This window comes from Malus sylvestris, chromosome 12, assembly GCF_916048215.2.
Source record: "Malus sylvestris chromosome 12, drMalSylv7.2, whole genome shotgun sequence".
Lineage (NCBI taxonomy): Eukaryota > Viridiplantae > Streptophyta > Magnoliopsida > Rosales > Rosaceae > Malus > Malus sylvestris.
In genome coordinates, this window is record NC_062271.1 from 9,112,690 (window position 1) to 9,133,144 (window position 20,455).

The window sequence follows — 20,455 nt, forward strand, 5'->3', positions numbered from 1 at the left end:
TCTTTACAAGTCAATGAAAACCACGAAAACATAAACATGTTAATAAAGCTTTACAGTTTCAAGTGAGATTAACACAAAACTCACAAAACTGCTGCTGCTGCTGATCAACGAACAGCAGCATGCAGCAGTATCTTCAACCTTGAGCTTCGACATATATCCAGTTATATAAATGTAAACAAAAGCTACAAAGCTACCCTAGTACTACTCACTAAATAATTCAGCTGCACATCATCATCAATGTTTCTTTTGCTGCACTTTGCAAAAAATAAGCATAATAATACTGTTGCAGAGCTACTTCTGCTACTTACCATGACATGTGAGATCCACAGTATAACTATAACACGCGTTTCCAATCCATAGAAGTTACTAGCCAAATCAAATAGAAGTTAAGTGTACAAACTAAATGAAAATTGAAAATTCGAATAGTAGTTAACATTTCAAACTAAATCAACTTAAAACTTTAAAAAGTAAAAATGCATTGATCAATTCTTCAAGCTTTGAGATATAGATGCATTTGGAGGAGACATTGAACTTGTAGAAGATTGAGGTTGAGCTTGTGTCAGGCCTACATTACAAAATACATGCATACATACATATATATATATATTAATAAGATTTAGAATAAGAATTAAAGTTGGTAGGTATGGTATACCACCAATACTGGTTTTGAATACCAGTACAGTACCGAAACAGTATGGTACAGTACAAATACCGTACAGGAACATAAGTATGCGAATTCAAATTAAAAAGTTTGATGGCAAAAATATGTACTAATACTAATCGTAATATAGTAGGCAAAATCAAATATAAATTCAAAGCCACCAAGGTATGCAAATCCAAATGGAAAACCACAAAGGTATCCAAATTTAAAAGAAAAACTTCGATAGCGACAAATTCAAATGTACAATGCGGCAAATTCAAATGACCAACACCCAAAATTATTCTTCTACCTATTCAATAGAAATATAATCTTCAACCTCTTCCATAGAAGCGTCAACTTTTATCTCTTCAATGAAATAGTTATCTTATGAGTCCATTATTATTATTTTTTTGTTGTTGTTGTTGCTTTCTTTGAAGGAAAGGAGATGGAAAGATGAGTTGCGGTTTAAGGTAAACAAATCGTCTTTAGACGGAGCGTGGGAGTTATCATGCCCAACCGTTTGTTATAAAATAAATAACACAAAAGAAGATAATTAATGTCCATATCAGTCATTTGAAATTAGAAAATTCATTCAAAGGTGGGTAGGAAGATAAGACATCGAGGTGGGAATAACATCACTCATTCATTTTTTTTAAAATTAATAAATTACAATAGAATTTGACAGATATACCCATCTCATTTTTGCCATATGGACGCGCGTCAACAAATTTGATGGAATAGACAGAACACTGTTAAAAAGTGGAACACAAATTGAGTTCAAGAGTATAAAGTGGCAATACTTTTGTTCCACGAAGGAAATGAAATTAAGTTTCAGTTTCAGAGAGCATTGCAAAAAAAAAAAAAACCTTAAAGTGAATTGAGGAGGAACTCCTTCTCAATCATAAGGAACAAGCTCCTCTCATTTACATATAGAGACATGAATTGCAAAAAATTTAGGAGTAGCTCTTTAGTTTTGCCTTCCAAATGTCATCCCCTCAAGATAGTCTAATAAACGTTGGGTAATGCTAGGGAGACTAAATTTTTAAACTAAATTTGAAAACTAAATGATGTGTCACCAATAAGAAATAAGCACGTTAATTTAATTAACACTTAAGTAATAATTGAATCATCAACTTTCATGTCATTTAGTTTACAAAATCTAATCCAACAAAAAAAAAGTTTACAAAATTTAGTTTACAAATTTAGGATACAAACTTTCTTCTAGTTTAGGAATGTTGTCACTTAGTGTAATGCTATTTTTCTTTATTTGTAAGTGAGAGTTTTTTGTTCGAATCTCGTAGATGATGAGTTCGTTACCAATTTAGAACTCATTTGGAAGTGCCCTTAAAATGATTGAAATTGTTTTTAGTCATTTATGCAAGAAGCACTAGTTATGTGCTTGTTCGAGGAAACACTTTAAATGATTTTCCAGGATTTACTTGCATTTTTACTAAAAACGGGTTCTCAAAATATTTTCACAAAAAACACTTTTAGTTATTTTAAGAGCATTTTCAAACGAACTCTTATTTTTCAAATTTAATATAAATATATTATTGTATAAAAGAAAATGGCCAGGTGGAGGGAGTAGCAGCTCAAAAGATAGTAGAAAGTAGGGGTGGTTCGGGTCGGGATCCCGAACCGAAACTCCTTTCCCGAATCCCAAACCAAAACATTTCGCGATGGGATTTTATATCCCGAAACCGAACCGAATATGTGAATTTCCCGAAATTCGGGATTCCCGAAAGTGTTTCGGGATTTTCGGGATACTTCGGGATTGGGCCTTGAAGCCCAAAATGTTGGGCTTTTAAGATTGCAGCTAGTCACTGCCCAAAAAAAAAAATTAAGGTTACACAGCCACTGCCCAGCCCACCTGTTTCAATTTCACCACAATATGAATATCACAATATCAAATGTTTCAATTTTCATACAAATGAAGCAACTAACAAGTTAAGCTTAAGTTCACAATTGTAATTTGTATTTGTCTACCAAACTATTTAATTAAAATTGCATGCACAGCCCACCTGTTTCAATTAACAAGCACAGGCACATGCACAAGGACAGGCATGCACAGATAGTTAAGAAATCAAAGTAACAATTGTGCTTTAAACTAGTTATACATTAATACCATTCTATAAGCACAAGCACATGCACAAGCACAGGCTGCACAATCTGACCTGTTTGTTATTGAGCTCTTGTTTAAACTTAGAAGTTAGAACCTCCCTGCTAGTTATCTCTGATAGCTGCTTTAAAATCTGACCTGAATACAAAATCAAATTGCCAAAATTAAGTATCACACTAACCAAATAGCAGGGCATGCAAAAATAAAAATATTTGCTGGATTGAAAAATGAAAAATGGCAAGGTATTTAAATAGCAGGGCATGCCAAATGAAAAATGGACCGGAGAAAGCAAAAACAAATTAAAACTTAACATCCACATGAATGAGTAAAAAGTGTTTGTAATTGAAGCCCAAGTGCTTTTCAATCCAAACGGTGACAAATTCCAATAGATTTAATGCAAAAAACTAAAGAATCTGAAAAGGGTACGCCCAATTATTGGTAAAGTTTCAACATTTACCTTGGACTTGAAGTTGGAAGGAGTTAGCTGAAGAACTGGCGATGATGGTCTGTATAGTGCATCACAGATTCTGAAGACAAAGAAAAACAAGAAGATGATTAGGACTGCTCGAAATTGATTCTCTCTCATTCTCTCTCTCTCTCTCTTACACACTCCCACTCTCTCTCTCTCTCTCTCAGTGAGATTTGTTGTGCTAATCAGTGAAGAAATCTCTCGAGGCACATATATGAAACGTTGCATGCAACTGGGAAAGCTTATGGGCCTACTAACAACTAATCTTAGTTAGCCTGCTACCTGAATCATCTCCTACAGAAACGCATAAAATGGGGTTTCCTACTGATTTGGGGTCCTCTGTTGAAGGAAGAAGGATCAAATACACATGAAAAGTTCCCTAATTCGAAACCCTCACACATTCGACAAAATACTCACTCAGAAATCAAGTTAATCAAAAATTAGAAACCCTAACCTGGATTTTGGGACTCGATTGGTGTCGGATTCGAGTGTGTGAATGTGAGTCGATGGAGAAGCGGCGTGAGTCAATGGACGATGAGGACCGGCATGGATTTGACGAAGGACTGGAGCGGCGTGAGTCAATGGAGTGATGGACGATGAGGAACGGCGTGGATTCGACGGAAGAGTAGAGCAAGGGGACTGTGAGAGTGACTGTGAGAGTGAGTGAGCCAGTGAGGTGAGAGAGCGAGAGCGACTGAGACTGAGAGAGTCTAATAACCTAACAAACAAATGACCTAACTATGGACGGTTGGATTAGATTTTAACAAATCCAACGGTTCAAGTAATTTCTAATTAAAAAAAAAATATATATATATATATATATATATATATATATATATAATATTCGGTTCGGTTCGGGATTCCCGAAAGCTATCAAAGCTGTGGCCGAATCCCAAACCGAAACTTTCGAGTCGTGATCGGTTTCGGGTACCGAATGTTTCGGGAAATTCAGTTCGGAAATTTTTCGATCTAATATCGGGACGGTTCGGGATTTTTGAGAAAAAATTTCACCCCTAGTAGAAAGTGGGCCAAACCAGGCATTAAAAGTGTATGGGGATGGAATAGGATGCTTTCATCCAATTCCCAACATTTGATAATGTGTTACAAGAAAATTTCTTATCTCATTAATGTTTGTCCAAACTTTGGATAGGGACATTAAGGTGCCTTTCCCTATCATTTTTTAATCATGTATCATTTCGTACTTTAGGTTAACGGCATTCCACCCCTCTTTCCAAAGTTCTTTTGCTAAAGTGTAGGACACTTCCCTACTTAAGACAAACGTGGTACAAATTACACTATAAAAATATTAAACTACAAAGAAAGGTGTACCTTTTTAATTTGTCTATTTTTTAATAATTTCTTTTTATTGAGCATCTCTAAAAGTGATGTCAAAACTGTCACATAGAATTTGACGGTAGCTGTCAAATTTATTTTTATAATTCTTCAATAAAGGTGATGCAATATATAATAAATGTTGGGTGTTTTAAGTATTTGATTGGTTGCCTCAATAATTGGACTCTACAAAGAGATGAAAAAAAAGAGGATATTTTGGATGTGATTTCTAATTCTTAACATTTTTTTTATTAAAACCTTAATAATATTCAAAGTTTGATCAAGGTCCCTTGACTTTGTACACCTCATTATATTACTATTAATATTTATAGTTTATAGTTTTGACATTAATTTTTTGATATTTTATGAGATTTATAATCCTATAAATTTAAAATCCCTCATTATAATATTATTAGAAACGGTTACAATAAAAAAATTCAAACATTTTGATTGAATAAATGGATAAAAACTATGTAAAAATAAGAAATAATAAATGGCAAAAGAATGTATCCATAGTGTTAAAAAAATGGGTACATTTCACATATAACAAAGTTGTACATTAATAAAGAAGAATGGGTACATTATAAATAAATTAGGGTACATATAAAAGATTAAAAATTATGAGTACAAATGAATTTTTAAAAATATAGGCGCTAAAAGAAATTAATACATGGGTACAAAATAAAACTAAAAAGAAAATACTACAAATTAAAAAAAATGTTGCAAATTAAAAGTGGGTACAAACTAAAAATATAAATATATGATACAAAGTTTAGGCATAAAACATAAATATACCATATGTAATTTTTCTATCATTGATTAAATATACAATGTCACGTGACGATATACACATGGGTACAAACACAAATAAAACTTTAAAAAATATGGGCACAAAAAGAAACTAATATATGGGTACAAATTAAAAAAGAAAAGAAAATTGGTACAAATTAAAAAATATTTGCAAATTAAAAATAGGTACAAACTAAAAATAAATATATATACTAAAAAATTTAGCCATAAATATAAATATACCAATTGTAACATTTTTAACACTAAAGGAATATATTTAAAAATAAAAATATTTTATTATTCAAATAATTAATGATGTTATTAATACCCAATGACCTTGATTAAAAATTCAAAATGAATAGGATTTTAATCAATGGAGTAACAAAAAGAAAGATATGAATCTAATTTTCCCTTTTAAATATTAGGATCAAACTAAAATGTTATACCGAACTCATGGATCATTTTAGCTAAAAAACCTAATTTTTATTTACTTAATTTTGTTATTATTTTATTTGCAGGGATATATTTGGAATTTAGCATGAGAAAAATTTGTTGGTTTTTATTTGAATTTTTGAAGAGAAACACTTGTTGGTTGAATTTACTTCAAAATTGGTTGCCAATAAAGACTCCGTATGTAATATAGTACCGTCGGGCGTCCGCCTAGAAAGTCAACCATGTGATTGTGAAAAAGTTTTACAACTTTTCACTTTTCAGGCCATAATGTGAAAAGCAAAATATTTTCCCGTTGAATAATATGCCTATAACACGTGTCCTCTACTAATTGGAGGCAGCAGCACATATCTTTTGCGCATACATGTATGGAATCTTCGTCCTCAGTCCTATCCACGCTTTTGCTCTTCGCTCTCTTTCTCTAAGTAGATGTAGCTGGTGTGAGAAAAAGAAGAGAGATTAACGTGTGGAAATGGAGAAGTTCTTGAAGGACTTCGAGGTGGAGAACAAGAATCCATCGGAGGAGGCTATAAGGAGATGGAGAAGCGCCGTCGCGCTCGTCAAAAACCCTTGCAGAAGGTTTCGATTCGTCGCCGATCTCGCCAAGCGCTCCGAGGCCGAAAAGAAGAAGCTTCAAATCCAGGTCTCTCTCTCTCTCAAATCAAAACTGCACCGTTTTAATATCTAGAACCGGTAACCTGGTATTTTGAGGCGTTTTGCTTTCTTGATTGTTTGGCTGCCGAGAAAACATGCTCGGAAAATGAAAGAAACTGAAACGATTTTCAGCATTATGCTTTTGCTTGATTTATTCTTGATTCCTGTTTACTTTTTCTTCCCTTTGAAGCCAGTTGGAGGATCAGTACTGCTAATTAAGACTGATAAAACTTCACTAATCGCTAGTCTTACATTCTTAATTCAATCGTCATCGTTGTACTGAATCGTGGGTGAGATTTAAAATAGTATTTGAATTTAGGGCGAAAAAAAAAAAAACGAGTTTAAATTTCTTTGTTTTTTTTGCCCCCAAATCTTCGTCGTCCGGTTTGTATTTTCGGTACACTTCAAAAAATTTCGCCTATATTCTTGAAACAAAAGTATTCTCCTAAATTTTGGATATGCACAAAAAATTAGCACATGCTTGATCAATTTTGTAACAATTGAGAGTATCGGCGAACAGTGCGCTACGCGTTCGTGGTCCCACGCTCGTCTGAGTGTGTAGGCGGTGATTTCTAATTTAAAAAGAGATCAGCCTGCATTCAGAAGATTCAAACTTTAGGAAAGATAATTGTTATTGGTACTTTAAAAATCTCATTTTTTTTACTTTAAATTTTTTATAATTAGTAAAAAAATTACACTTATAAAGCTGTAAAATGAGGTTTTTGAAATGTTAATAACAATTTTCTTATAAAAAACCTACAATCTTTGAATAAACATTTTTTATTGTCCAAAGTCCTTGAAGAAACGTTGAGAGAGGCAAAATTTGCTGCGGATTTTGCTAGGCCGGCCACTTTGGTCCCATTTGCTGTTGACAACTGCTTTTCATTTGGTCTATTTGGTCGGTCTTTGTTTTATTGACTTTTCTCTTTAACCGTATTCTCTAATTTATCAACGGCCATAGATTTATTATTAGCGCTTTAAAACCGACAAACTTTCAGGTTTTTTTTTATAGGAAATATAGGCTAATTTCTAGTTGCTTGCTTAACATGGAATTTGCAAACTTGCTGGTCAGAAACGTTAAAAAAATAAAAGGGGTTTTCTGTTCCTTTTTGGTTTAAAACAAAATTGTTATACTATAGAATATAGATAGCTACGTTGGTCCTAATTTCAGCTAGCAGTTAGTGGGTACGAATATAATAATGCGACTTTCTGACTCCATCTTCCAATAACGACAACGCAGGAAATTTCTGGGAAATTTCGTGTGGGACCAAATGGACTAAATTGAAAACAATGACTTAGGGTGGGGGCAATTAAAAATGTTGGATTTACCACGAAAGTGGATGGTGGCTGTTAAATAAGATTGACTTGACTCCCTTTTTTAAATCCTTGGAAAGGGTCAGGCCAACAAATGGGGTTATCATGGGCTCCTTTTCCTACCTCATTCACCCCACCTGGACACCCGAAATATTAGGATAAGTTTTGTTTATGTTTTCATCTCGTAAGTGGATGATGGACCATATTTTGAAAATAGATTAACGTTATGCGATAGATTTTGTCATCTAACTACTATTTAACTACCATATGCGAACATTTTTTTTTCTTGTTTTTAAAATGGAATGAAAGAGGAAGAGAGTGAGAGAGAACGCTAGAGTGAGGGAGAGATGGGACATGTTTAATACATCTAAGGGTGACAGTTCTTAACAATACTTGAAACCAACATAAAATTAACATATTAGGGTTGAATATTACTTGACATGAAACCTGTATATGGCATTACCCGCCAACATGGATTATTTTGACATGACTTCCATCTAACAAGTAATGTAGAAAGAAATGATTTATTTTTTTCATTTCTAATACGTTTTGTAGGGATCCTTATAGAATAACAAGTCATTTCTTATGGATTTGTTAGTAGCAACAGCAAACCAATTTACTCTTATTTACTAATGTATTGCTAGGTTTGGTGTAAAGTTATATTAGCTTAGTTTCAAGTTCTACTTCTCAACAGTTGATCTCCGTTTGGTGATATCAATTTTTTGTTAAAACTTCTGTCAATGTTTGTATTCGCAGACCTGAGAACAACTTTTATTACCCTGTATACAAAAAAATTCTCATAAGTTCCTTGAAGGAGGCCATGTTTCTCATGTATAGACAGCTGAGTTTCATTGATAGTAGCCATATCTGATTTCACAACTGATAATGTGACTTCATTAACGATTTTATTTAACGACTATATGAGAAAAATAACTGCATATAATGTGTGTAGAACTGCAGGCACACACATGTAGCTATAGGCTATGTATTTTTGAAGATATGTATTCATATATCTATGTAGGTAATCCAGCCGCCGGTTACTATTATTGTCAGTTGAAGTTTTTTCACCTTTTAATTGTTCCTGCAACTATAGGTCTGTATGACATGGTTATCATTACTTTTTTTGACTTTGTTATTCTTATTTGATTTACCAGGAAAAGATTCGAGTTGCTCTTTATGTTCAAAAAGCAGCACTGCATTTCATTGATGGTATCGTCTTTAAATTTATAGCTCAACTGAAATTTCATTGTGTGTTTGCTGACCTCATATATTGAATCCTTTTTCTCTCTTTGTTTGGTGATGTTGTGAAGCTGGTGATCGTGGATCTATTGAAAAGCTTGGTCAGGATGAACTCAAGCTGTCAGAAGATGCCAGAATAGCAGGTTTCAGCATTCACCCAGATGAACTTGCATCTATTACACGTGCCCATGATATTAAGGCCTTGGAAAGCCATGGTGGAATTCATGGGATTTTAAGGAAAGTCAATGTCTCGGTAGATGAAGGTGTCAAGGATAGTACCATACCAATCAGACAAAATGTTTATGGTTTAAACCGTTACAAGGAGAAACCTCCCCGAACTTTTTGGGTGTTTGTATGGGAAGCACTACAGGACTTAACATTAATAATCCTTATGGTCTGTGCTGTGGTTTCACTTGGAGTTGGAGTTGCCACTGAAGGCTGGCCCAAAGGCACGTACGATGGTCTGGGAATTTTAATTAGTATAATTCTAGTGGTTATGGTTACCGCCATTAGTGACTACAAGCAGTCTTTGCAATTCAAGGAATTGGACAGGGAGAAGAAAAAGATTTTTGTTCAGGTCACTAGGGATGGAAAAAGACAAAAAGTTTCCATTTACGACTTGGTTGTTGGAGATATTGTGCATTTGTCGATTGGAGACCAAGTTCCAGCTGATGGACTTTTCATATCTGGGTACAGTTTGCTGATTGATGAGTCAAGCTTGTCAGGTGAGAGTGAGCCGGTGAATGTATCTGAAGAGAAGCCTTTTCTTCTTTCCGGAACTAAAGTGCAGGATGGGTCAGGTAAAATGCTAGCGACTACAGTTGGTATGAGGACTGAATGGGGAAAGTTGATGGAAACTCTGAGTGAAGGAGGAGAAGATGAGACCCCACTGCAGGTGAAGCTTAATGGAGTCGCTACAATTATTGGTAAAATTGGTTTGACTTTTGCAGTGTTGACATTTTTGGTATTGACAGTAAGATTTTTGGTGACAAAAGGACTTAACAACGAGATCACTGATTGGTCTTCAACTGACGCCGTAACCCTTTTGAACTACTTTGCTATTGCGGTAACTATAATTGTTGTTGCAGTTCCCGAAGGATTACCATTAGCAGTGACGCTGAGCCTTGCTTTTGCAATGAAAAAATTGATGAATGATAGGGCACTTGTAAGGCATCTCTCAGCCTGTGAGACAATGGGTTCTGCTAGTTGTATTTGCACAGATAAAACTGGAACATTAACTACAAATCATATGGTAGTTACCAAAGTGTGGATATGTGAAAAAATTGTAGATGTAAAAGAAAATGACAGTAAAGAAACATTGATATCAGAAATATCTGGAGCATCAAGCATCCTTTTGCAGGTTATATTCCAAAATACGAGTTCTGAGGTTATTAAGGATGATGGAAAGACCTCCATTTTGGGAACACCAACAGAGTCAGCACTATTAGAGTTCGGTTTACTTTTAGGTGGCGATTTTGATACCCTGCGCAGAGAGGTTAAGATTCTTAAGATCGAACCTTTCAATTCTGTCAGGAAGAAAATGTCTGTGCTTGTAGCTTATCCTCATGGTGGAACACGAGCTTTTTGCAAAGGTGCATCAGAATTAGTACTGGGAATATGTAACAAGTACATTGACTCTAATGGGGAATCTGTTCATCTCTCCAAAGAAATGGTAGACTATATCACGGATGTCATAAATTCTCTTGCCTGTGAAGCATTGAGAACTCTCTGCTTAGCTTTTAAGGATATAGATGACTCTTCTATCGAAAATGTTATCCCAGATGATGGCTATACATTGGTAGCAGTTGTCGGTATTAAGGATCCTGTGCGCCCGGGGGTCAGGGAGGCAGTTCAGACTTGTTTAGCTGCTGGAATCACTGTACGTATGGTCACTGGTGACAATATAAATACAGCCAAAGCCATTGCTAAAGAATGTGGCATACTCACAGAGGGTGGTATAGCAATTGAAGGACCTGAGTTTCGTAGCATGTCTCTAGAGCGGATGAAAGCTGTGATACCGAAGATTCAGGTTAGTAAACAATTGCTTGAAAAATTCACCCTCAATATATATCAAAAGATGCTTCAAATTTTCTAAATGTTCCGTGTTGATACAGGTAATGGCCCGGTCTTTACCGTTGGATAAGCACACATTGGTAAAAACTTTGAGGGATGAATTTGGTGAGGTTGTTGCAGTGACTGGTGATGGGACTAACGACGCTCCCGCTTTGCATGAGTCAGACATTGGACTTGCTATGGGCATAGCAGGAACAGAGGTTTGTATTCTGCCACATGATCCTTTTCCTTCAATCCTGTGATGTTTTGCTTCTAATTAATTCTTTTTTTCCTCTTTCCATTTCCACATCCATTAACATGTAATTCAGAGAGCTTAGTTAAAAATCTCCTACCTTTCGAAAAACTCTCTTATTTTACCTCTTACTGTATAGTTTTCAGTATTTATTAATGGGTTTTACTGAATACTAAAAGTGCATAAGATTAACTGCCATGTTCTGTCCCATTGCTCGATAATTGAATGTTTGCAATTCTAAATTATTCATGGATATGTGTACAGGTTGCCAAGGAAAATGCTGATGTCATCATATTGGATGACAATTTTAAAACTATAGTAAATGTGGCCAGATGGGGACGTTCAGTGTACATAAACATTCAAAAGTTTGTGCAGTTCCAGTTAACAGTTAACGTTGTCGCTCTAATGATCAATTTTGTTTCTGCATGTGTCTCAGGTATGTTGTCCAGCAGATTTTTCTTATATGAAATGCCGTTATATTTGTTTGGAGCTGAACTGACACGAATAATTACAAATTCCCCTCTCTTTCAGGATCTGCTCCCCTTACAGCGGTGCAACTGCTTTGGGTGAACATGATTATGGACACTCTTGGTGCTTTGGCACTGGCAACAGAGCCTCCAAATGATGGACTTATGAAAAGGCCCCCAGTTGGGAGGGGTACCAGCTTCATCACCAAGGCTATGTGGAGAAATATCATTGGTCAGAGTATCTATCAACTGGCTGTCCTTGGAGTTCTCGATTTCTCTGGGGAGAAGCTACTAGGACTTACTGGTTCAGATGCAACTGAGGTTCTCAACACTGTGATATTCAACGCATTTGTGTTTTGCCAGGTACATATTACTGATTTAACCAGTACCCTAGTTTTATCCGTGCTGCCGTGCATCTTCCACATGGTTAACTTTAGTACTTACCAGCATATAACTTATAGTTTTGATGTTATTATTCCTAATTAAGCAGATGGTTTTGGGCCTGTGGTTGTTATTTCCCCTCGTGTTTGTTTTCCGAGATCGAAAGAATGCTGCTGAAAAGCTTGTAGTAGTAATACTCAAGTCCCACGTATGTATGATCTTGGCTTTCTTTTGTTCTAACAGGTGTTCAATCAGATAAACAGTCGTGACATAGAGAAGATAAACATATTCCGTGGAATGTTCGACAGTTGGGTATTTCTAATCGTCATGGTTTGCACAGCGGCCTTCCAGGTTATCATAGTAGAGTTCTTGGGAGCTTTTGCTAGCACTGTGCCACTAAGCTGGCAACTATGGTTACTCAGCATTTTACTTGGAGCAGTTAGCATGCTTGTAGCAGTTGTGCTCAAATTAATACCTGTTGAAAGGACAACTAAGCACCATGACGGATATGAAGCGCTTCCTTCCGGTCCTCCAGAGGGCATAGTTTGAACAGGAGCGTTTCAGACGCCCTTTTTTCCTTCACAAGGCTGGACGACGTCTACTGACTGAAACTAGTACGCCCTGAGATAGTCAAAAGGCCGTTTTAAGTTGCAGAGTTTTTTGTGTTGTTGAAAGTGACGGTCCTGTGAAAGCTCTGCTCGGTATTTTGTTTTGGTTTTCAAAAAGCTAGAAAGGTTTGTTTCAGTCGGTAGATTTGCTAGCATTTTTCCTTCTACGAATTCCCCACCCACAAAGTAATTTGAAGCTTGAAATCTTCGAAATCGTTGTTTAGAATTTTCGGTTATCTGATTGAACCTCGGTATAGTTGGTTAGAAAGAGAAATTTATGCTGTTCTTAAACGCATGTGTGAAGGTTTTACGCAACGCCATAGGGCTTACAGTTGCAGTATCTATCTGCATATCATTTGTATTTCAGTGAAGATTATAAATTGAAATTGTGAATCTTGCTTGTTTGACTGCATTCCTCTTCGTTTGTAAATGAGGGATCTAAGCTTTGAATTTCATGTAACTTGAAATCATCAAAACTCAAAAAAACTTACCTTTCAAGCGACAAGAGGTAATAACGAACGCAGTTCGAAGAGTTTTACTTGGAATGAACCGGAGAGACCGGAAATACATTAGCTCTATGAATAATTAGGATAGAATCTGGTACAAAAGGAGTTGCTTGTATACATAATAATACACCACCACAATGGATTCTCTTTCTTTCTCTAATACACCATCACAATGAATTCTCTCTCTCTCTCTCTCTCTCTCTCTCTGCTAAAACAATATTCGCTAATAATCTACTGCACATAATTTCACTAACAAAATACTTAAGCCTTCAAAAACAAAGAATTTGGTAAATGTCAAGGATCGCTAATCTGAGCCTCCGTTTTGCTTCTCCATAGGCAATGACTCCCATAACAGTTATCATGTAACCGCCAATGCCAATAGCAGTCACGGGGTTCTTGAATAAAAGAACTGAGATAACAACAGCCACTGCGCCCTTTGCATTGCCTAATACCTGATTGTAACATAATTACCATAAAACAAATTATACGAGTCCAAGAACGAGCCAAAAATAAATAAACATGTTGTTCACCTACAAAAAATTGATTCGGCTGCATTCGAAATGTGTTTTTACTGCATTTAATTCTTCTCAAAAAAAAAATGATTATGTGCAGACACAGTTGCCATTCGACTGGCCTTTTACACTACGAGATTACAGTCATAACTAGCTTCGACTGGCAGCAGTTTAATCAATGTTTTGATCCTATTCCCAATAGAGTTGACACTTTACCGGTGTACAATCACACTACAAGTTGGATTTTAGGTTTTGATTGCCAGGTTTTGGGGTAGTCAGTGTACAATCACACTTTACCGGTGTACAATTCTAATTTAGCGGATTTTTTGCGAACATGTCCATTGAAGGGCCTACAATATAGACAGTTATGAATTGTGGAGTAGCTTCTAAGGTGAATGTTTGCATTCTTTTCGAAAATGGGGAGTCTGGTCATAATCAAGCAATGCTCAAGCTGCTAGACTGTCAAGCTGGACAACACATTCAAGAGAAATGAAAAACCAGCCTGATCAATGGTGTGTGTGTGTTGGTTTTTATCAACTAAATTAGAACAATCAACATATTAATTCGAGAAATAATTAGATGAGGCAATATGAATTAGGAAACTCAAGGTGAAAGAAGTCCAAACCCTGAAGCGTTAACGCACTTGTATGTTTGGTCACCAAAAAATTTGACAAATTAGCAGAATATGCCATCACTGAATTAATCAAAAGAAGTAACCACATGAATTTATGCTCCCTTCCAAGTGACAGAGTGGCATCTACGACATTGGGCTCCATTATTAGTGCAGCAGGCAACAACACAAGAACAGCAATCGGAGACATGTACAGCAGCAAATTCATTGAGTTCAACTTCTCCCTGTTCAATGTTAAGACATATAAACAGAACAAGTAGTTTTGATTGCAGCGTGTCCGTTGTTTGCCAATCAAATGAAGCAAGGGGAGCATATCTAAATGCATCTCAAAGAGAATGTATCTAACACGTATGTGTAGGCTCTAGTAACTACTAAGTAACAAAATTAAATAAGCAATTAGGAATACAACACTTAATGGTCAACAGTAGGATTCTATTACATTCTGAGATCAGCCTTCATAAGTTATTACTTATTAGAGTTTAACCAATCCACAGTATTTACTTCCTTCCCTACAACCGGCACAGGTCTGGGTATAAACTAAGAAATAATTGCATTAATAGTTATAATATTATTTTTAGTTGTGAATGTTATTTATAATAAGTTATCATGCCTTGCTTTTTTAAAAGATTTCCTTACTATGAAAAGAGTGAGATTTAATCCCTTCTTAAGGATTCTCAGGTGGTAAAGGTTGTCCAAATATAGAAGGTTAAATATAAAAGAGTTCAGATGACAGATTACACAGTGAAAAGCTTCAAAGTTTTACCCTTCAGAAGAAAGTAGGATACCCTGAAGAACAGACTTAAAGGCCCTTGCAGCAGTTGCACTAATGCACATAACAAACCCAAAGAAGTGAAAACTTGGCTCGCCCTGCCACCAACCGAGAAATTTCCATCATTCCATTAAAATTGGAATCAAAGCACATTGCTGATATAAAAAGTGAAAACACAGAATACAATATAAGCCATAACAGTAAACCGAAAAAACAGGCTATTTAATTCTTAAAATTCATTAGATACATATATCATATGCCAACACAAACTTTAAACACCAGCCTCGCATAATAACAACAATATCCATGCATGGTTTTGGATATGAATGACCCCTCATTTCTCGAATTGCTTACTTCTGCCACGATAAAAGTAGCATTGTCCATTATTAATTACAACTACAAGTGACACTGTTTTAAGAGAATGGTGCTTCTCCGATATTTGTAATCTGTCTATACCAAATCTCGAGCCAAAGAACACTTTCTAGTGGCATTCCAAGTAAAAAACTGATGACTCACTACCCTCCAAGTGCTTTCGGGTAAGAATAAATTCACAACAGTCGGGCTAATTTGCCTATAAAAGGAGGAAGAGGCCTCAGAGACAAGGAGACTCAACCAATCAAACAAACAAACATACAAACTCGGCTCTCAAGCTAGATTTGCATCCAAAAACTGTAATCAGCCCAAATCTCATATCTTCTTAGGATAATTCCCTACAAAAGCCATCTTTTGTCTAGTTTAAAGCTCTGCTATCTCCCTCAGCGGCGTAGTATCGATTCCCTTGTGTAAACTTGTTTACCATCCATCTCTTTTAGCGTATAAACCCTTGTTAGCTCAAAGAGAAGCGATTGCAAGAGGTTCAACCTTGCCAGACAAGGTGAAATCTTGACCAAGTCACTTTGTTTATTTGCTAAATTGTAGATCTATTACTTAATGCATTCTCCAGTATGTATTCAAGTCATATCCACCTGTTTTCCTACTTTAAAAGTCTCATTTGCATCTGGATCTGGTTCTGGTTAGTTTAAAGGATATGTTATCATTAAAATCAATCAAGAACCATGTAAACGGCTTAAGGGGCTCTAAATTCTTCTCCTTCGAACATACAAGACTATGAACTAAAAGTCCTTGTTTATAAGGCAAGAAAAAGAACTTAATGTGGACTTAACCCATCGACGACAATCTTTTGATAACAAGAAGTCTGAGTAACTTGGGGCGCAAGTAATCGACTAAACACACTCTTGTTCTACATCTGTTATACTGAGATAACAGTGGCACGCCTAGCACTTAATTAGTTTTGATTGCGAGCCTCAAGGCCTACATCTAAGGCCCCACAAATGTACTTTTCAGAACTAACTTTGTCCTCTTCTTGCAGCACATCAGCAAGCAAGAGCCCGACTACACATCCAAAATGCCAATCCCTTGGGGAGCTGTGCTGAGTGCCAATGAACCCTCTCAGGAGAAATCTTCGCCCGAACAATTTGTTTGGAGGAACAAGTGCTTGGAAGCCTTAGATCAGATTTGTTTGGAGAAGAAGCTTTGCTCTGAGCTTCAATGGAAAGTTATTATTTCTGCACTCTTGGTTTTGGATTTTTCTTTTCTTTCCTTTTTTTAATTTTCTTTTTTCATTTTGTGTAATTTTAATTTTATATCTTTCTTGTTTAATTATTTTACTAGCCTCTTACACGCGCACACACATAAGTGTTTGGTATTAGTCTTTTTATTTTTAATTTGTTTATTTAAATAGCTAATTTATATTTTTATTCAAAATTATTCAAAACAAAAAACATGAAACATAACCATCCACTAATGTTGGATTTTTTTTTTCTTTCCTAAAGTTTTAATTCCATTCAAAATTAAAGTGTGGTGAATTAATTTAACTCTTTGTGGTTCAATTGTATTTCTAAAATTTTGTAAGGGCACTTTATGATATTTTGAATGTTTTATTTTTTAGGGTGATCAATTCATATATAATAAGATTATTGTTATTTTTTTTTCTCACTTTTATACTTCTATAAATCGAAGTTTATCAAGTGCTCATGAGGTAACAAAAGTCCTATCACGTTAGTAGTTAATAAACAAATTAGTGGTCAGACCAACTAAAGCTTAAAATAGTAAGAAAATTTAAAGTTAAGACGAAAATAAAATAAAAATAATATGAGTACATAAAGTTAAAAAATGCGAAACATAGTAGTAAAATGGAAATTACTGTTGTGGCCTATATTTAATTGAGGGGTGTGGCATAGGGAAAAAGAGATTGGAGAATATGCTTGTGGAATTGTTTATTAATTCCCAGTCCTTGTGCCTTTATTTATAGTAATAAGGAGAGAAACTTGCCCTCCAAGTAATACAAAGTCTATTAGGAAAGATCTTTTAGATCCTAAAGGATTCCTATTCTATCTCTACTTAGGATTGACACAATCACAATATTGATAAGAACATCAAAACACTCCCCTTTGAGTGTGCATATACTCAAGTAGATGGCACATCAGATCTTCAGGCAAATGTAGAAGCAGCTGATGAAGTCGTCTCGTTTAGTCGACATAAGTAACGAATGTATGTCTCAAAACAAACGAAAGAATGCATGGGTGGTAAAACTCACAAAATCTCGCCATGGCAAAACCCAAGGTGGGACAAAAGCCCATAGTCAAAGGAGGAAAGTAAGAAGTTGCATTAAATCAAAACTATATGTCTTCGGGATGCAAGTAAAATGTACACAAAGGTTTAACCAACCCAGGATGGGCACCTCATCAAAACCTAGTTAGTAGCAAAAATCTAATGGGAAAAATGCTCCTAAATCGTAGGAAAAATAGTACATTAAGGTTAAGTGAGTATACTTCTGGATACTCCCTTTGAGTTTGACAAAACTTCCAAATGAAACTACAAACATCGCAAATGAGAAAGTTACGCATACCAATTCCTCAGACAAGCTTCTGGAAAGTAAACTTCGGCAGTGACTCCGTGTAGAGGTCGGCAAGGTTGTCTGGGATTAGATTGCTTAACTTCAATATTCTGATGCTCATGCTGATGTAGACATAATATGCTTGGCGTTGACATGTTGGATGTATCATGATTTGGTCGATACATACGACGTTGTCTTCATTGATTGTTGTTGAGATTCAACGATGGATGAAAATCGTAGGGAGTTTGAATATGCTCAACAAGAGTTCTCGACCATATCTTTCATGTGATGGGACAAAGTGAGTCTTGGAACGATTCAAAGGTTTCGCAACTAAAGGTCTATCTGGTTGACCTCCAAGATATTGCGGTGTTCCTTAATGGTAAAGACTTAACCATTCAGGAACATACCTTGTGCAGTCATATAGATTGTCTGATTCAACGAATCCCACAAGGTAGACATCATTTCGAAGATCAAGGGGGTGTGATATATTATGAGATGCATAGGGATAGATAAGCCCAAATCTGTAGTAACGGAAAAACGTCTTTAACACCAATTTTGTGATGGCGTGTAGGCGGAATGCTGCTTATGCCAAAAGATTATTAGCACATAAGATGTTCAATTCTAGTGCATTGAGCTAAATACAACAAATGCCAATTGTACTTAGATATGGTTGCCTCACGTTCCAATATGGAACCTTATGCTTCATACCCTCCGTAAAGGTCTCATTTGCATCTAGTGTATAGACGATCAGGGTATACTTGGATATAACACCTTCTAGGTCTAGGTCGACTCGTGGACTAGAATACCATTAGAACTAGTTCGAAACTTCAGGTCGAGGTAATGTCGAGTTTTCCCAAGGTCATTCATCTTAAAGTCTGACTTTAAGTGCAAGTCAGTTTTCTCAACTCTATCAATTTCGGATTTTGTACACGTAGGGGCAGGGGCATATATCCCTAATTGATTAAATATTAACTTAGACGGGTATACCACATCCTCTCGGATAGTTCTGTATCCGCAAAGTGAAGGCCTCTTGAGAACTGAGAGGGTGTTCTTACTGTCTAGAACTATTTGAATCAGTACATGTAAGTCATTTGGAAACTCCATGTAGGTTCGTATTAGGATCCCAAAGATACTACAACCACATTTGTAATGCTGCAATCAATCACATGGCGTATGAGAGAAATCTTGCGCCACAATGCGTCATATTGCACTATTTCATTCATCTCATTCGTCATGGATTTCTAGCTGACCAATCAGTTTTACGTTAACATTTATCAACGGAGTGTGGTTCATTATCGTCGTTTTTCATCTATGTTGGTAGTTACCATATAAACAAAACATCATCTATGATAATCTCATTTCAATTCCATATCTCATCCAAACTAGTATATTGGACCAAGAACTTCAGGTCTCGGGAGTAATCTGGATCTAATCTCATGAGATGAAAAGGATTAAGACAGTGATCGAGGGGGCAGATTCGTTCATGCCATGTTCTTCCAATTTTAGGGAAATGAATCCTCGAACCGAGTGATTTGCCATGCTTCTGGCGCAATACAGATTGATTGGCTACATGCCAATGTATGAGGGGTCTACGTGAAAATTAAAAATTCAAATTTTTTTATTTGGTCGTCTTCTACCTCCCTCGACTTTCCCTTCCTCCCTTATCCCTTCATTCTCTTATTTGCACCAACCCACCAAACCCTCATCTCCTCTCCTCTTCGACTTGTCATACATCCACCCTTCACTCTCCATCTTTGACTCCACCCATCCACCGACCCACCCAACCCTCCTCTTCTCTTAAACGACCTTCATGAACTCGAACCTCCGACCCTTATCTACCTGATTTGACAACGGTGGAGAGCCACGGGGTGCTAACCAAAACTACAACCCCTTCGCCGCCAATCTTCTGGATCCCGAAGCTCCTCCGATTGCAACTGGTTCCGGTGTCTTCTCCAAACCCCAAGAACCACCTCACCTCCTCGTATGAACCCTTCGATCTCTTCCTCTCCTCCGCCAGCAGCATTCAAATGAACAACACCACCTTCTTTCATTCCATCTTGTCGATGTCACAGACTCTCGACATCTACCAAGAACAACATCTCCCCTCTCATCCCGTACGGAAAATCCCATTTCCCTAAATCCAATTGATTTTACAACCACCCAATCCTTTTTTTTTTTACTTAATTTTGTTATTATTTTATTTGTAGGGATATATTTGAAATTTAGTATGAGAAAAATTTGTTGGCTTTTATTTGAATTTTTGAAGAGAAACACTCATTGGTTGAATTTACTTCAAACTCCCTATGTAATATGGTATTGTCTAGCGTCCGTCTAGAATATCAACCATGTGATTATGAAAAGTTAAACAACTTTT

General features: G+C 36.1%; 2 protein-coding genes and 1 long non-coding RNA gene across 4 annotated transcripts; 1 reads left to right on the forward strand and 2 right to left on the reverse strand.

Moving 5' to 3' along the window:
• Nucleotides 1–2,796: 2,796 nt before the first annotated feature.
• LOC126591842 (uncharacterized) lies at nt 2,797–3,823 on the reverse strand. Its single transcript, XR_007612519.1, has 3 exons — nt 3,683–3,823; nt 3,217–3,286; nt 2,797–2,897 (listed from the first exon to the last, which is right to left on the reverse strand). It is a non-coding gene; the product is annotated as an uncharacterized LOC126591842 (long non-coding RNA).
• Nucleotides 3,824–5,845: 2,022 nt separating this feature from the next.
• On the forward strand, nt 5,846–13,179 carry LOC126591810 (calcium-transporting ATPase 4, plasma membrane-type-like). Of its 2 annotated transcripts, none has more exons than XM_050257511.1 (7): nt 5,846–6,442; nt 8,922–8,976; nt 9,078–11,035; nt 11,121–11,279; nt 11,576–11,747; nt 11,843–12,141; nt 12,269–12,570. In XM_050257511.1, the coding sequence occupies exons 1-7, from the start codon at nt 6,272–6,274 to the stop codon at nt 12,416–12,418; spliced, it is 2,964 nt and encodes a 987-aa protein (XP_050113468.1). In that variant the 5' UTR covers nt 5,846–6,271; the 3' UTR covers nt 12,419–12,570. The 2 variants fall into 2 exon arrangements, with proteins under 2 accessions (XP_050113468.1, XP_050113467.1); XM_050257510.1 differs by having other exon boundaries at nt 5,854–6,442; nt 12,403–13,179.
• Nucleotides 13,180–13,365: 186 nt separating this feature from the next.
• Nucleotides 13,366–15,450, reverse strand: LOC126591827 (UDP-URONIC ACID TRANSPORTER 1-like). Its single transcript, XM_050257539.1, has 3 exons — nt 15,180–15,450; nt 14,418–14,640; nt 13,366–13,731 (listed from the first exon to the last, which is right to left on the reverse strand). The coding sequence occupies exons 1-3, from the start codon at nt 15,248–15,250 to the stop codon at nt 13,543–13,545; spliced, it is 483 nt and encodes a 160-aa protein (XP_050113496.1). The 5' UTR covers nt 15,251–15,450; the 3' UTR covers nt 13,366–13,542.
• Nucleotides 15,451–20,455: the final 5,005 nt, after the last annotated feature.

Bases quoted from the DNA above. Each gene is read 5' to 3' on its own strand.
- LOC126591810 (XM_050257510.1), top strand. From the start codon at position 6,272: ATGGAGAAGTTCTTGAAGGACTTCGAGGTGGAGAACAAGAATCCATCG. The intron at 8,977-9,077 runs GTATCGTCTTTA...GATGTTGTGAAG, and splicing joins AGCACTGCATTTCATTGATG to CTGGTGATCGTGGATCTATT. The intron at 11,748-11,842 runs GTATGTTGTCCA...CCTCTCTTTCAG, and splicing joins TGTTTCTGCATGTGTCTCAG to GATCTGCTCCCCTTACAGCG.
- LOC126591827 (XM_050257539.1), bottom strand. From the start codon at position 15,250: ATGTGCATTAGTGCAACTGCTGCAAGGGCCTTTAAGTCTGTTCTTCAG. The intron at 14,641-15,179 runs GTAAAACTTTGA...AACATTGAACAG, and splicing joins ATCCTACTTTCTTCTGAAGG to GGAGAAGTTGAACTCAATGA. The intron at 13,732-14,417 runs CTTCAGGGTTTG...TAATTATGTTAC, and splicing joins AACATACAAGTGCGTTAACG to AATCAGGTATTAGGCAATGC.